General features: G+C 42.6%; 4 protein-coding genes across 11 annotated transcripts; 2 read left to right on the forward strand and 2 right to left on the reverse strand.

Annotated features, from left to right (window-relative positions):
* Positions 1 to 46: 46 nt before the first annotated feature.
* On the forward strand, positions 47 to 1,364 carry MagR (Iron-sulfur cluster assembly 1 homolog MagR). 2 transcript variants are annotated; one of them, XM_017175288.2, is made up of 5 exons: positions 47 to 300; positions 435 to 488; positions 718 to 793; positions 870 to 944; positions 1,005 to 1,364. In XM_017175288.2, exons 1-5 carry the CDS (start codon positions 217 to 219, stop codon positions 1,106 to 1,108), a joined length of 393 nt encoding a protein of 130 aa, XP_017030777.1. In that variant the 5' UTR covers positions 47 to 216; the 3' UTR covers positions 1,109 to 1,364. The 2 variants fall into 2 exon arrangements, with proteins under 2 accessions (XP_017030777.1, XP_017030776.1); XM_017175287.2 differs by having other exon boundaries at positions 59 to 300; positions 867 to 944.
* Positions 1,351 to 2,729, reverse strand: Arp6 (Actin-related protein 6). The gene has a single exon (XM_017175275.3). The coding sequence runs from the start codon at positions 2,611 to 2,613 to the stop codon at positions 1,417 to 1,419; it is 1,197 nt and encodes a 398-aa protein (XP_017030764.1). The 5' UTR covers positions 2,614 to 2,729; the 3' UTR covers positions 1,351 to 1,416.
* Positions 2,730 to 2,789: 60 nt separating this feature from the next.
* LOC108080505 (luc7-like protein 3) lies at positions 2,790 to 9,519 on the forward strand. 2 transcript variants are annotated; one of them, XR_005990815.2, is made up of 5 exons: positions 2,790 to 3,193; positions 3,261 to 4,225; positions 4,485 to 4,561; positions 4,634 to 5,166; positions 8,666 to 9,519. XR_005990815.2 is itself a non-coding variant. In XM_017175274.3 (4 exons), exons 1-4 carry the CDS (start codon positions 3,092 to 3,094, stop codon positions 4,819 to 4,821), a joined length of 1,332 nt encoding a protein of 443 aa, XP_017030763.1. In that variant the 5' UTR covers positions 2,790 to 3,091; the 3' UTR covers positions 4,822 to 5,502. The 2 variants fall into 2 exon arrangements, 1 of the variants encoding a protein (XP_017030763.1); XM_017175274.3 differs by lacking the exon at positions 8,666 to 9,519 and having other exon boundaries at positions 4,634 to 5,502.
* Positions 9,520 to 10,209: 690 nt separating this feature from the next.
* Positions 10,210 to 15,904, reverse strand: Ctr1A (Copper transporter 1A). 6 transcript variants are annotated; one of them, XM_017175278.3, is made up of 7 exons: positions 15,661 to 15,797; positions 15,075 to 15,164; positions 12,079 to 12,178; positions 11,815 to 12,014; positions 11,497 to 11,744; positions 11,097 to 11,126; positions 10,210 to 10,877 (listed from the first exon to the last, which is right to left on the reverse strand). In XM_017175278.3, exons 3-7 carry the CDS (start codon positions 12,107 to 12,109, stop codon positions 10,676 to 10,678), a joined length of 711 nt encoding a protein of 236 aa, XP_017030767.1. In that variant the 5' UTR covers positions 12,110 to 12,178; positions 15,075 to 15,164; positions 15,661 to 15,797; the 3' UTR covers positions 10,210 to 10,675. The 6 variants fall into 6 exon arrangements, with proteins under 6 accessions (XP_017030767.1, XP_070143891.1, XP_017030766.1 ...); XM_070287790.1 differs by lacking the exon at positions 15,075 to 15,164 and having other exon boundaries at positions 15,785 to 15,904; XM_017175277.3 differs by lacking the exon at positions 15,075 to 15,164 and having other exon boundaries at positions 15,661 to 15,800.
* Between the last annotated feature and the right edge of the window lie 62 nt (positions 15,905 to 15,966).

The raw sequence follows: 15,966 nt of genomic DNA on the forward strand, positions 1-15,966 counted from the left end.
TTTTAATTTACACAAAATTCTATAAATTATCCGTTTGTTTTCCAGATTTCTCAAAATTTGTCAAGCTCTTCATGCACCTATCGATAAAACCCATCGATAGCCATAATTCACGTGACATCTATAGGCAGTAGGTGTCATCACTACCAGCTAGTAGAACTCATAATTTCGAATCGCAAAATCGTGGGAAAACAAATTATATAAAGCCCCAGGAGCGAGATGGCTACACGTGTGGTGGCAACAGCGACCGTGCGCGCGGTCAAGGGACGCAAGCTGATCCCGACGCGGGCCGCTTTGACCCTGGTAAGAGCCGGAGTCCCGTGGTGAAATCGGCGCGGACGAACTGATGAAGTAACAGTGCCGCCCCCGGTTCCCGTCCTCGGTCCACTGTTTCCTCTGTTGTTTACGTTCTGTTGTTGTTGTTGTTCCTTTTCCAGACACCCGCGGCAGTGCAACGGATCAAGACCTTGCTGCAGGATAAGCCAGATATGGTGAGTGGGCAGGGCAAAGGCAGCATCTCTTCATTCTTCAACTTGAGCTATAATTTATCTTTAAGCGTTAAGCCTTAGCTTTTCATGCCATGATAAATTTTTGGGTGGTTGAACCAGATTATGAGGTACTCTGAGGTTCAAGGTCTTTCTGATTAGGATGATGGCTTTCAAGAGTGTTAGGTGGGGTATTATAAATTCATAATCTTTTTGCTGTCTCTCCTCTTGCCAGGTCGGCCTGAAGGTAGGCGTGCGGCAGCGCGGTTGCAATGGACTTTCCTACACGCTGGACTATGCCAGCCAGAAAGGTAAGTCGGGGAGATCTTCCAATTGAAAAGGCTTACTAACCTTACCTGTGTGTCCTGCATTCGCATCTGCCAGCAGATAAGCTGGACGAGGAGGTGATCCAGGATGGGGTCAAGGTGTTTATCGACAAGAAGGCGCAACTCTCGCTGCTGGGTAAGTGGCTCACTCAGTCAGACATTCTAATTGAATGATTATAAACTCCCAAATCCGTAGGCACCGAGATGGACTTTGTGGAATCGAAGCTGTCCAGTGAGTTTGTGTTTAACAATCCCAACATCAAGGGCACCTGCGGCTGCGGAGAGTCGTTCAGTATGTAAGCCAGAGATGGAGATCCAGAGAGGAGATCCGCTGGCAACACACCCGCCTCGCAGACACCGTAAATTAACCAAGTCAAAATGGAGATCCCTCGAGACCCCCCTTGTAAATTCTACTTCGCAAGCGAATGCTAAATGTTAAGTTGTGTTTTTTTAGTTAAATTTTAGTTGTACAATGCTTAGCGCTAGGTAAGTGACCCGTGGCAGTTGTCCTCTTAGCCCTAGTTCAATATATAGACACGGAATGTTCTACAAATGATCTCGCTCCTGGTTTAATGTTACAATTACAAGCTTAAAAGTTATCCTTAGGACTACCGCTGGCTTAGGCCATGCGCACCGTACTCCTCGTAGTCCTCGCGCGTGTACACAAACTCATCAAAGTTGGGACTGGTGGCCACCTCCTTGCCGCCGTACCAGGCATAGCGCACCGGATCCTCGGGGCAAATGAGGGAGACCTCCAGGTCGCAGGGCACTAGAGCGCGCAGATCGCGCTTAAGGCGCGGCAGGAAGCCAGGAAACTGGGCGCTGCCGCCCACAATGAGTATGTTGAGCAGGAGTTCGCGATGCGCCTCCCAGGGGCAGGCCTTGAGGCAATCGGCCACCGCCTCGGGTATGCCCACCTGCTGGACACCAATGTCCGAGGGATTGAAGAGCAGCTCGGGCACGGTAAATCGTTCGTTGCACAGCGGCACCGACTGCTGTTGGTCCTCATCCTCGCGCGGCTGACCCGGCACCCGGACATAGCCGCGCTTCACCGTGGTGAAGTCGGGCAGTACGTAGTCCAGTGCCACCTCGCGACGCTTCTCCTCGCTTTGGTGCACACGCATGGCCTCCTTAAAGTCCTCGGCCACGAAGCAGACATCCTCCTTGATCTGATTAACCACATGGCTCTCGTCCATCACGTTCAGCTGGCGGTAGGAGATGAGCTCCTTGAGGTGATTGGTCAGCGCCTTGCCGCCCATATCGATGCGCCGTATGCCCTCGAGCACACGGCGCCCCAGGACGAAGGGTACAATGTGCGTGAAGCTATAGCCAACATCGATAATGATGCAGTTGAGCGTTTGCATTGTGGTGCGCTCCTCGCTGTCCGCCACATAGTTGAAGGCGGCCAGATCGGCGGCCGTCGTCTTGTACATGCCGCCCACGCGATACTCCTCGAACAGCATCTCCAGCATCGCCTCCTGTACGCTCTGGAAGTTCATTTGCGGCTCCGTAATCACAATGTTGCGGTCATCGAGGGTGCAACCGATGCCCTCCTTGCTGAAGATGTAGTCCCACACGGTCTTTTGGGTATCCCAGTTGAGCAGGTAGCCACGCTGGAAGGCCAGGATGTAGAACAGAGACGAGGTGTCGCGACACTCGTCGATCTGGTTGCCCACGAAGGCGCGTCGCCGCTCGCTCTTGGCCTTCATGATACAGTTGGGCACAACCTGCGGCTCGTCCTGGTTGGCCAGTCCCACCTTGGCCGTGTGCGCCCCGTTGTCCAGCACCACCACTGCGTTGGCCATCGTTCAATGTGTCGTCTACTCCCGATGGGGTTTCTATAGCATTTTCTTTAAAACGTTTAAAGTTTAAACTTTAAACAATCAAGCAAAACTCGGCTTTAGTGACGGACCGCGGCCATCGATAGGTATATGTTATCGATATGTAGTTTTTCTTGTTGAAATATCGATGTATTTGGTGTATTTGCACATCTCCATCGCGAATTTTATTGATTCAGCAGAAGAATTCTCCGCGTAAATACCTGATCCAAGTGCTGCTCGCTGCTCCACACATGTGAACCGGCACCTGGCAGCCACCCCGCAGCACCGGATCCATTGATCCCAGCAATCTGCCGGCAGCGCCTACTAAGCAAAGCCAAAAAATAAACCATCAACCGTCCACACCCCCCACCCCCTCCACCTTCACCCTTCTCGTTCTGCGGCGGCTGCAGCAAAGAAGGAAGAATTAAGAAAGAAGGGAGGAGGAGCAGAAGAGGCGAGGAAAATGGTGGACGCCGCCAGACAAATGCTCGATGAGCTGATGGGTCGCAACCGAAATCTGCATCCCTCGGAGGCCGGCGCCAAGGTCAACTGGGAGGACCCCGAGGTGAGTTACTTAATGTCAAGGCTACTACACATGCAAAATCCTTATCACTCCATTCCCGTGCACACAGTTCTGCCAGTTCTACAATGTCAAGTTCTGCCCGCACGACCTGTTCATCAATACCCGCGCCGATCTGGGTCCCTGCACCCGCATCCACGACGAGGAGGCCAGGCATCTGTATGAGGAGGCCAGACCATCGCAAAGGAAACGGCAGTACGAGGACGAATTCTTGCGCTTTTGCAATGTAATGCTGCACGATGTGGACCGAAAGATCCAGAAGGGCAAGCAGCGCCTGCAGCTGATGCAGCGCGACCAGCCCGTTGTACCCGCCCCGCTGAGCAGGCACCAGGAGCAGCTGGCCAACCTGACGGCGCGCATCAATAAGCTGCTATCGGAGGCCGAGGAGGCGGGCATACGGGGCGATGTTGATCAGGCCCAGGACCTGATGACCCTCTGCGATGAGCTAAAGGACGAGAGGGAGCAGCTAGTGCGGCAGTTTGAGGCCACGAGTCACAAGGCCAACAGTAGTAGCACCAGCAGCCTCCAGCAGTTGAGCGGTGATGAACAACCACAGCCACAGCCGTTGCCCAGGAGTCCTGGAGCCAACTCCAATGAAGGTGGTCTCGTCAGGGAGGAACCCCTAAGCCCCGGCCAGCCTGCTGCTGCTGCTGAGGCCACAGAGGCTGTAAACACATCTGCTACGGAAGAAGGTAGCGAAGGAGCTGCTCCTGCTCCTGCTCCTGCCACTCCCACCAGCAGCGAGGAGAAACCAGAGTCTAAGCCCGCTGGCTGGTCGCACGAAGCCTTGCCGGAGAAACAGATGAAGGTGTGCGAAATATGCGGCGCCTTTCTGATTGTCGGCGATGCCCAGCAACGTATCGAGGACCATCTGATGGGCAAGCAGCATCTGGGCTATTCCAAGCTGCGCAATGCCGTTGCCGAGATCAACGAGGCGCGCCAAAAGGAGCGCGAGCAGGAGGATCGACGCCGGCGAGAGGGTCGCGTCCAGCGCTTCCACACCTACGATAACAGAAGGTAAAAAGCTAATAGTTCAGCTTTATTTGGAGTGGATGGCCATTTAGGCAGAAGCTTATAAGGAGGCACACAATTACCTTTACCTTTTTGGTCTCGAAATAAATTTGGTTGGCAACTTGCCCTTGAATGTGTGCCAGAAATTCCCCCTAACTCTGAAATGGATTGAAGGTTAAAACCTGGCCAACTCAGTTCTCTCTCACAGAGGTTTTCTCTTCATTGTTTAAAAATCCTTTTCATCTTGATCCTTTTTATTCTCTAGGGACTCACGCAACAACGACTACAGGGAGCGAAGTCGCGACTATGGCCAGAATCGCCAGCCCTCAGATCGGCGACACCGTAAGTCACACTTTCCCACCCACTTGGAGTTGCACACGGCCCTCTAATCTCTAAATTCTACTCTCTTCACAGATCACCACAAATCGCATCACAGCTCGCATCATTCGTATTCGCGCAGTGGTGGAGGTGGAGGTGGCTCTGCTGGCGGCGGAGGAGGCGGTGGCAACCGTAACAACCGTCACCATAATCATAGTCACAGCCACTACAGGCACGATAGCCGCGAAAGGCATTGTCGCAGCCGAAGTCGCAGCCGCTACTAGAGACCAAAAACCATTTAAAAACAAGAAAAAAAAGATAAAAGGATGAGAGAATAATATTAATAAAAAAGTCAAGTTAATTAAACAAACGCTGAGACGGGAAGTCCGAAATTTTTGGAAACGAAGCCTTTCCTAAAAACATGAACAAGACCAACCCAATCGACACTCAATCTCCGTAAGCAGCAGCTGCCCCCGGCAGAGGCAGCATCGAGGTACCCAAAAAAAAAAAAAAAAAAAAAAAAAAAAAAAAAAATACCATTAACACAATTTCCAAAATAATATGTAAAAAAAAAAAAAAAAAAAAAAGAAACAGTATATCTGAGAGCTGGCTAGAACGAGTGCGCAGAGGTGAGTCCAACACTTGATCATCTCCGTAAACGTAACACTCTCTCTGGCGCCATCGTGCGCCCCTCCACACTCCGTAGACATACTCGTACTCGTACTCGTACCATAACTATATCTATTGATCAAGGCGACTGACTCCGACCTCCTCCTAAATGTTGTAGTCTTTTCGGGGGTCCTTTGTTAATTCGATTTCAAAAATGAACCAGAAAACCAAACACAACAGGTATTTTATTTCTTGTTAAGCTTTATAAATATATTGATGGATTTATGCTTAAATGAGTGACTTTCTTTACTTTTTTTTTTAAATTAAATTGTGCATTTTACAAAAATTGTATAATTTAAAAAAAAATGGCTGAACCAAGAACCGGAATATACATACTTTTCCAAAGGTTTGGAAAATGTTCTATATGTCAGGGTTTTGAGTTAAAAGTGAAAAAAAACACTATTTTTAGGATTTTAGATTAATTTAAATTATTATTTTTTTTATATTTTTATTTTATTTTATTTATTTATTTTATTTTATTATTATTTTTTTTTTTAACTATTGTTATATCAAAAAATACTTTTCGTGACCTCAAAATAATTTTTTATATTTAAATTGATCTTTGAGATTTCGTCTTTTAAATTTATATATTTTCCACAATTGGTTTTTCATCAAATTCGATACTCTCAGAAATATTCGACAAATATCGATAAAAATTCAAGAGATATCGGAGAACTTTAATATTTTTTTTTTATTTTAAAAACTGATTTTTAAAAGCAAAAACAGTTCTTTAAATGAAATATATTGGAGTTTCAGAACCTTAAAAGTACCAAAAAAAACCGTATTCTCTGCGCTTTTAAGTTCAAATATTTCAAAACTGAATAGAAAATTTGTATTAAAAATTATAGGAAAACTAAATATTGCGGTTCTTGGATTTAAAAAGCTGTTGACCTGTTTTTTTTTTTACCATAGATATAGTAAAATATACTAAAACATCTGTAGAGTGTCTATAGTAGAAGCTATCTGTTTTTGTAGTGTTACTCTCAGGCTACAGGATCCAAGATATGTAGGCGGATAATTAGTTACTTAGGTCCCGTGAGGATTTGGGTTGAGACGGAGCGACGACGACGACGGGACAGTGACTGTACCAGGTATTTACCAAGCCTTACTCCTTATCTCTTTGCGCTTAACTAACCAAAAACAAAAATAAAACCCATTCACCACGCATCTCATGCAATTCCCTGCACACTCCAAACCCAACACCACACACCAAAGACACACACACGCCTCCTCCACATGAATTCAAAACGATAAACAAGGAATGTAAATATATGTATATACTATATAGCGACTTGGAGAGAGAGACTCGAACTGCATGTGCTTTGGCTTGGCTTGGCGAATGGGTTGCTGGGTCCGTTGCCTTGGGTGTTTGTGAGTGTGTGTGTGTGTTTGGGAGATCCTAGTTCCGAATTCCGTAAACCGTAATCCAGAGGTACGTAGTTGTAGTACGAGTACCTAGTACCTTAAGGAAGATGAGAAAAAGAGTGATAATGGGAGTAGCTTCTTTCCTTTTCTCCGATATAAAAAATCAGATTTTATAATACAAAATAATATTTTTTTAAGTGAAGGAGTCATTTCCGACCCCATAAACCCCATATATTCTTGATCAGCATTAAAATACGAATCGTTTAAGCCATGTTTGGAGGAAATCAAATTTTGAGCCATTTTTGCGAAATGTGATAAGGGGTTACATCATTAAAATTCTCAATTTTTGACCAAAATTTTTTTTTCCAACTAAGTATGCAGATTTGTTAACCTCATAAAAACTAACACAGAACAGTTTTCCGATTTAAAATTAATGAATTTTTGGCCGAGTTATGATATTTTTTAATATAAAAAATCAGATTTTATAATACAAAATAATATTTTTTATAGTGAAGGAGTCATTTCCGACCCCATAAACCATATATATTCTTGATCAGCATTAAAATACGAATCGTTTAAGCCATGTTTGGAGGAAATCAAATTTTGAGCCATTTTTGCGAAATGTGATAAGGGGTTACATCATTAAAATTCTCAATTTTTGACCTAAATTTTTTTTTCCAACTAAGTATGCAGATTTGTTAACCTCATAAAAACTAACACAGAACAGTTTTCCGATTTAATTAATGCATTTTTGGCCGAATTATGATATTTTTTAATATAAAAAATCAGATTTTATAATACGAAATAATATTTTTTTAAGTGAAGGAGTCATTTCCGACCCTATAAATCATATATATTATTGATCAGCATCAACAGCCGAGTCGATCTAGCCATATTGGAAGGAAAAATAAAATTTTCAATTTTTTCAAAATTTTATAAGGGGTTACATCGTAAAATTCTCAAAAAAAAATTTTTTTTAAATTAAATTTATAAAGACTTTAACTTTACTATGCAGATTTATTAGGCATTTAAAAACTAAGACAAAATCGTTTTCCGAATTGAATTTAATAAATTTTTGACTGAGTTATAGATTTTTAAAATTTTGATTTTTTCCCAAAAATAAAAAAAATAATTTTTATAAAATCTTAAAATCAAAATTAAACATACATACATACATATATCCTCCTTGTCATTTTTGTGGTGTGAAATCCGCCCCCATCCCACTCCCACCCTACAGCACTACCCTATACCGTATTATAGTTAAGAGACAAGAAACTACTACTAACACCCAGCGAAATCTTCAAGTCAAGTTTCCCAGACAACCAACAAGGCCACGAGGTAATTGCAACGATCGTTAATTCGCATTAAAATAATAATCAATAAATATAGGCAGAGGCAGAGACAGAGGGAGGCAGAGCACATAGCACAGGCAGAGAAAAAGGGAAAAAGAAAGAAAGAGAGTGTGAAAGAGAGAGAGAGAGTTCGAGTTCCCAAATCCAAAACTACACCTGTGTGTCCGTCCATATGTTACCCCCAACCGTCCTCTTCGCCAAACAGGTAAATTTCGAACGAACTAAATAGGCCCAAAAGCAAAAACCTACATATATGACTGGTATTTGTACCCCCAACACGCTGTATGTAGAGCTGGAAATCAAATCTATTAATCGATATACAATTTCTGAATCGATTTAATCGAAAAAAGTTCTATGCATTGAAAATTTTTAATTATAATTTGAAAAACATATATTATATATATATATATCTATCGAGATAAAATCCAAAGAATCATAAAATTATAAATCCAATTTATTTAATTTAAATATTTCCCTTTTCGATCTTAATCGATTTAAATCGACTTGGAATTTTGTTAGAAAAAAACCGATTTCCAGCTCTATCTGTAACTGTGATGTTCATGCCACACCATCACAACACACCCCAGAGGATCTCCGCATATAACAACCATATATGTATATATAAATATATATCGTCTATATGTGCATCTGTGTGTACCCGACTTAGTTTAAGCCACAGAGTGTACTAACTATACTGCCTAGCTCCCTCAACTCATACATTTCACTCTGGCACACATTTCAGGAGCAACGCAGGAGACGACTGCAGGATGTATGATGATGATGATGACCAACGGAATAGGAAATGAGGTGTTGAAAGAAGATTTGTTTTAGAAGAAGAGCCACCCCAGGTAACTTCTATGCCACTCCTCTCCCCACACATAAATGTTTCTTCAAGACAGACACAAGGCGGCTCCAAACTATCAACGATCAACGAACGAACACGAATGATCACGAATGAACTGATCCTGGATCAGTGATCGCAGTACAGAGAGTGAAAGAGAGAAGGGAATGAGAAGAAGAAGAAGAAGAGACAGAAGAAAAAACCGTGTAGAAGCGTATTAGGCATGAATGATACCTACCAAAACGAGGTGAATTTCTCAATTTCTCTCATCTATACTTATAAATTATCTATAAATCCCTGATACCACAATCCCACCTTTGCCCCAATATCCCACATTCTGCGATCAATTCATTTAAAGAGAACATGTTCCAGCGAGTACATCCCATATCCCACATCCCCCCATTCACCTATCCCCCATCCAAAGTTCCTTTTCGGTTATTATTAATTCACCTAGCGCAAATTAATCAATTGAATTGAATCGAGCTCCCCATTGGGGGGCGCAAAAAGCAAGCAAATAAGCAGAAAAGTAAAGTATATTTAGTCTAACCCAATCAAGAAATTCGATGATCGATCGCCTGTAGTCATGTAACGATGTTTTTAATTATGAATTACGATGATATATGAGTAAGGTTACCCACATTCTACATATATGTATATATAGATATATATATCTTAATATATGTATATATACATATATATTGAGAAAGACTCGCAATAATTTTCTAATAAAGATCAAAGCAAAAACCCGAAAACAAAGACATGTAGTTTTCTTTGCCCCTCTCCCATTTTCAAAGTCCTTGTTTTTGTTATAACAATAATCCGCTTGTGTATATTTATTAATGTATACGTATACATAGATTTAATATTAATAATAATATTTATAAATTTGTTTGCCTTTTTTACTGTATGTATTTGCCTTTGTTTGCTAAGTTTAATATCTACAACGATGCTTATCGATTTCAGCATACAACAAAAAAATCGGAAAATATCGAAAAAATCGAAAACATCGATTCTTTTCTAGCTTGTTTCGGTTCAAACTAGGTATTATTATCGCTTATCAATGCTTATCGATTTCAGCATACAACAAAAAAATCGGAAAATATCGAAAACATCGATTCTTTTCTAGCTGGTTTTGTTTTAAACTAGGTATTATTATTATTACATTTAAGCAAATAGGAAATGGTAAAGAAAACAGGGGACTTGAGCAAATATCATATAAATTTCAAAACAGACACCAATTAGAAAAGCCAGTCAAGGGTATAATGCGTGAGGCATACACATGGTTCATGGTAATTAAACCATGACTACAGTTGTTTCGCAAATATAACAATTTCATCGAGCCTAAACTAATTAAATGCAATGCACACCGTCTGAACTGGATATTTACTTCCAAAGTATTTTTTTAAATTAAAGAAAGTTTACTGAATCATTTCACAAAAGAGATGTATAAAAATGGGTTTTTTATTACCAAATAATAATAATAAACGTAGTTGTATAATATAAGGGGGATACATAATGGTATAATAATAGTGATAAAAATATAGATATATTTGCTTTTCGGAAAGAAAATTGAGTACAAAAAAAAATAAAGATTGCTTTTTTGATTTCCGATTCTTAACAGTAAGCTAATATGTAAGTGTCTGTTTAGCTTTTTAGGCACACTGTACACTGCATCCGACTTGAGGACAAGTCCTCCTTGGGGGGGGGGGGTAAGTTACAGGCTAAATACCTAGAGAGTAGCAAGTAGCAGGGTGTGTTTGTGTGTGTGTGGTGGAGAGCTTCCGGAAAGCACCAACGGTCTAGGCCTCCGTCTCAGAATCCAGGCTGCCGCTGCTGCTGCTCTTCCTCCTCCTCATCATCATCAGCCATCGTGAGACATCTGCGACTGAGGCTGCCGTCTGTGCTCCTCTGCTAGTGACAATGCTCCGTAACATCCACAATGACCGATTTCTTCCAGCAGAAAAGGAAGTAGCCAACGGCGGCTCCCAGAACCACCATCAGGCAGAGCCAGACATTGTAGGTCATGAAGATCAGCATGAGCAGGAAGGAGAGCGTGACCTGGAGGACGTGCAGCAATGTCTGCAGCAGGTGGTTTACCGACAGCATTGAGGGTCTGAGCAGCGTTTGAAAAAAATCTTAATTAGAATTTTAATTACAAAAAAAACAAACCCAGAAAAAATAAGGACAAGAACAAAGACTGTACAAGATTTGAAATATTTCAAAAAATAATCAACAAGGACAAGGGTGGGGGGAAAGATGAACAATTGAAAGTAAACTAAACAACATAAGCGTTGGGGTTTTTTTTGGGGTTCCAAAACGGAGCGATACTTACGGTTGCTTGTGCACAACTTCGCCCACGTATCTAAAAGGATCGATCGAAGGACACACAGGATTGCAGATTGCAGATACAGGAATTAGTTTTTTTCGTTATAATCACAGATTCGCGTGAATCATTTACAAATAACAATTACGAGGCAGCAGCGCATGAGATTGGATATTGGATAGCATATTGGTTTTTGTGGATGGTTTGGATTTACAAATGGAACAACGGCGCGAGATATATATACATATATATATAGCATTTGGATGGAGCAGGATGAGGCGGTGGCAGAGCGAGCGAAAGAGAGAGAGAGTAGAAGTAAAACATCAAGTTTCAAAAATATATACAACAAAAATAAGGGAAAACATTAAATAAAGCGTAAGGCAACCAAGATGCTCGGTGGTTTACTCACTGCACGGGCGAGGGAGCCGCCGCCGCCGGCGAGGGCAGACGCGGCGCTTCTGGATTTCGTTGTGGCCCCGTCACCGGACGATACTCCATCAGGTTGTATGTCTTCCAAAACAAATACTCCCGGTAGTACTTCAGGCCCTCGTACATCAGGGCCAGCAGGAAGATGGCTATCATGGAGCCCACCAGTCCGGCCACCGTTTCAATGTGCCACCAGGAGAACAGGATGGTCTCGTTGTAGCCAAAGTGGAACTGTAAAGGGGGAGCATCATCTCTCAGCTTAGAGAGCCAGCCAGCAAAAGATTACTAAGATCAAACCCACCGCCATGGGCATCATGTGCTCCATTCCGGTTCCCGAGCCGCCACCTCCATGATTGTGATGGACATGGCCAGCATGGACGTCTGTGTCCGGTATCAGATCGAACAGAGAACCAGGATCCGAGGGTGCGGCCGTGGCTGCCAAGGCTGCTCCACTGGGATCGTGATGCATGCCCGCATGATCGTGATGCATCATGGAATGATCTGTGGAGGGGGGTTAGGGTTAGGGAGGTAACTCTAACTCCCAGGGGAATGTTAGAGGACTCACCAACTCCTGCACTGTGGTGGGCGTGGTCCATGACTTTTGTTGCTAGCTAGAGACGTTTCAGAGGATCAGCTGCTGCTGCTGCTGCTGCTGCTGTTAATGGCTGTGTGGAGTAAAGCAGAGTGAAAGTCGAATTAAATCTTGGCCAACACAGCTGCGGTCAAGGGAATAGCTCCCATAAGGAGTTGGTTACATTGTGTTTCACAGTTTCTACTGTTTCTACCTCAATTGTATGTGTGTAACCTACATAAGTCCATTAAAACCCATTCAACCCTATATTTCAATTAGAAAGTCGAATCTCTCAAGACAAAAGGCCAAAAGTGTGAGAGTGTGTGCCCCTGCCCTTCCCTTTCACATCCAAGTCCAGGGGAATGCGAATTGCAAAAGCGAAAACGTGGGCATTTGTAATGAAAATTCCAGGCATAACTCCACCCAGCCAGCGTTTTCCGTCTTCCGTAGCTTCCCTCCCATCATCGTTCCCCCTCCTCCTAACATCTCTCGCCTCACGTCTGACCTTGCTTTATAGCCTGGATTCACCGACTGCTCCAACTGCTGTTCCACTTCTGCAATGGGAACAACTCGTCGCTCGAAAAACACACTTGCTCGGTAGCTCTCGCCGCCAGTGTCTGTTTAAGCTTTGTTTGTGGTTCACCGCACTATATCGTAAACAGATTATATACTATATAGATGGGGTACATATCGAGGCGGGTAGTGATAAGGGGCAAGAGACCGCAGCAGCCACAAAAAAAAAAAAAAATTAATCAGGAAAATATGTTCGCGGCACTTGTGGCAAGGCAACGCAGAGCTGGCTGATAGCGCACTCGCAGGAAGTGGGGTTTTGTGGCAGAGACTATCCTGATATTATCATCCTAACTGCCTGTAGCTTCCACAATTATAAAGTTAGAAACAAATTAAGGTGGATAATTATTCAAAAAGGTCAAAATACATGCGAGTGTTAAAATTCAGATCGATTCAATTGAAAATATAGAAAATACAATTTATAAAAGTTACGGAAATACATTATACCTGATCCTAAAAAGTGTTTGCCTTGGATAAAATTTTAAAACGTAAAGTATACATAGAAATGTTAATATCTAGTATATATTTGTTGCTCTCCCTCGCAAAGATAATAAACAAAATGCAAAAAACGGGGGGAAATAACGCACACAAACACACGCAAACCCGCAGATTTCAGCGAAACGATAAAAACACGTATACGCCACCGACATCGTCGTCATGTTTGTAATTAATCTCCACAAAAAAACCATTGTAGAATCACAAAGAGCATTAGAAAGAATCGTGTCTATAAAATCTCTCCATCTCTGTAACCCCTTTGGTTACCCCGAAACCCTTCTAAGCCTGGAAATCTAAATCTAAAGTGCAGCAACGACTAGTTAATATGCTCTCTGCCGAGATCTGGCGCGGAATGGAATGCTATAACCTTGGAGCGAATCGAACTGGACCGGACTGGCACGACTGGTTAACTGGTTAACTGACTGCTTGGCTGCCTCTTTTGCGTTTCTGGGCCCCAAACGAAAGGAAAATCAACTCCGCTGCTGCCGCGCCTCTATATGTAACTCTTAACACCAGGTAGACCCCACAGTACAAAAAGAGATCTACGCGGAAGCCGGAGACTTTCAAAATATCTCATTATTGGGAACATAATTGCCACTTTTGGCTGCAGCAGCGAATCGGGCTTTGGATTTTGTAATACCTTATTGGGTCAGTGGCGGAGGCACATAACGGCGCTAGAGGGGGTGCTGTTACAAGACAGTAAAGTCATAAAATAATACAGATTTTAATCACTTGTAAATAAAATATTATATTAAAAAAAATAGTGCAAGTACAACAAGATTTTTATAATTGTATAACTAAATAAACAAGTAAATAAATAAATATTTGTTTAATTTTTAAAATAAATATATGGGACATTAAAAAAAAAAAACACTAATATAAGTAAGGAAAAATATGAACACCTCAACCCAAGGCGTTCAGTTTCAAGTAAAGAATAATTTCGGATGCTGTGAAGGAGTCATTTCCGACCCCATAAATAATATATATTTTTGATCAGCATCAACAGCCGAATCGTTTGAGCCACGTCCGGAGGTAAAGAATTTTTTACCAATTTTTTCAAAATTTTATAAGGGGTTACATCGTTAAAATTCCCGAAAATTTTAAAAAAAATTTAATTTTTTAAAGATATAAAATTTAGTATGCAGATTTATTGAATTCATAAAAACTAACATAGAACAGTTGTCCGAATGAAAATTAATGCTTTTTTGGACGAGTTATGGAGTTTAAATCCTATAAAAATCCCCCAAAAGACAACGAAGTGATCCTTGAGGAATACCTAAATCTTTTAATGTCATCATCCCCCTTTCACCACGGCCCTGTGCTAAACACCAACCTAACCAGTTGATACTCTCCCTCTCCGTCTAACACTCTCGCTTTCAATGGGGGGCATTAACTGCATTAGCAACTTTACCCCGATCTCTTCGTCTGCCCCACTATCTCCTATTTGCATGGACGTGGAGTGCAAGAGCTCTCGCACACACAACCCTCTCTCCCTCCCTCCCTCCCAATTTGCGAAATGTCAAATCGTGACTGGCATGGACTACAAAAACCAAGCATAAAGATAAAATAAGCAAGAGAAGAGCAACGGAGAACGGGAGTGAGAGAGTGTATTTGCTTGGTGCGTGAGGGGCGGGGGGCTGTTATATCACAGAGTGAGAGTGATCTAAATTCGAATATCAATCAAAAGGGGAACCCGCAGCACACACACAGGCACATACACATACACACTAATTGTGCGTGTAACGGTATTAATTGTCAACCGACTGATAAGCGATCGGCAGCACTGATAATCGCAATCGGCATGCAAACGCTGATTATCGATAAGAGAGCTGTTAAGCTCTTCTTGTTCTTGTTTTGTTTTTGGTTCGAACTTGGAATATTTGTTGTTGGTGTGCGCTGCATACCGTTCCCCTTCCCCTACTTACTGCAGTTGTTGTCTTTGATGCTGTTGCAATGTTGCCGGCAAATAGAGCGAGTATCGCGCGAATAGTGGTTTCAACGGAATGTGTATGTAGCTAAAACAGAATCAACAAATAAATGCCAATAAACCACAATTGCCAGCAGCAGCAGCAGAGAGTATAGAACGGAGTACAATGGCAAAACTGAACGAATGGTAGGCGGTAGCAGCTGTCGCCGCGCTTCCAACACCGCCGCCCCCCGCCGTTGTCCACACAATCACAGTCTCTGTTTATTACTTTGTTGCTGGGCTTTTTGCACTAAATCGCCTGCACATGCACACACACATACAAACACACGCACAACAAATCACTTTATCGCTTAGCATATGCTTAGCTTTGCATGGGTGGGGGGAGGGGCAGAAAGATAGAAAAGCAGCAGCCTCATCTGCGATGGGGACTGGGAGAGTAAACGGAATTTATTTCACGGATTTACTGTGTTATCCAATCGCACATGTGTATGGGTGTGCAGCTGTGTTCGTCACGATTAAAGCAGAGAGAGAGCCTTTCGTGTCAGTCGTTTGCCTTTACTTGTCCTTAATCCTTTCAAGCTTACTTCCTGCGGCTAGATTGGCGTCAAATCAAAAAACAAAACAAAATCCGCACGTCCGCCCGCAGACAACTTGTTCCGACGAATTTGTTGATGAATTAACATATGTTTTTTTTTAATCATTATTCACCGCACAAGAAAAGCACTAAAAAACGCCAAAAATCGAGCCAAACCAAACTGGGCTTGATCAAAGTTCGATAGTCTTGTCGCACACTTTTACCAAGCCCCGCGGCCTTTCACTCTTTGAATTCACATGTGTTTATTTAAAATTGATTAGTTTATTAGCAAATAAGTGAAAAGCACAACAGCTGC

This window comes from Drosophila kikkawai, chromosome X (assembly GCF_030179895.1).
Source record: "Drosophila kikkawai strain 14028-0561.14 chromosome X, DkikHiC1v2, whole genome shotgun sequence".
Classification (NCBI taxonomy): Eukaryota; Metazoa; Arthropoda; class Insecta; order Diptera; family Drosophilidae; genus Drosophila; species Drosophila kikkawai.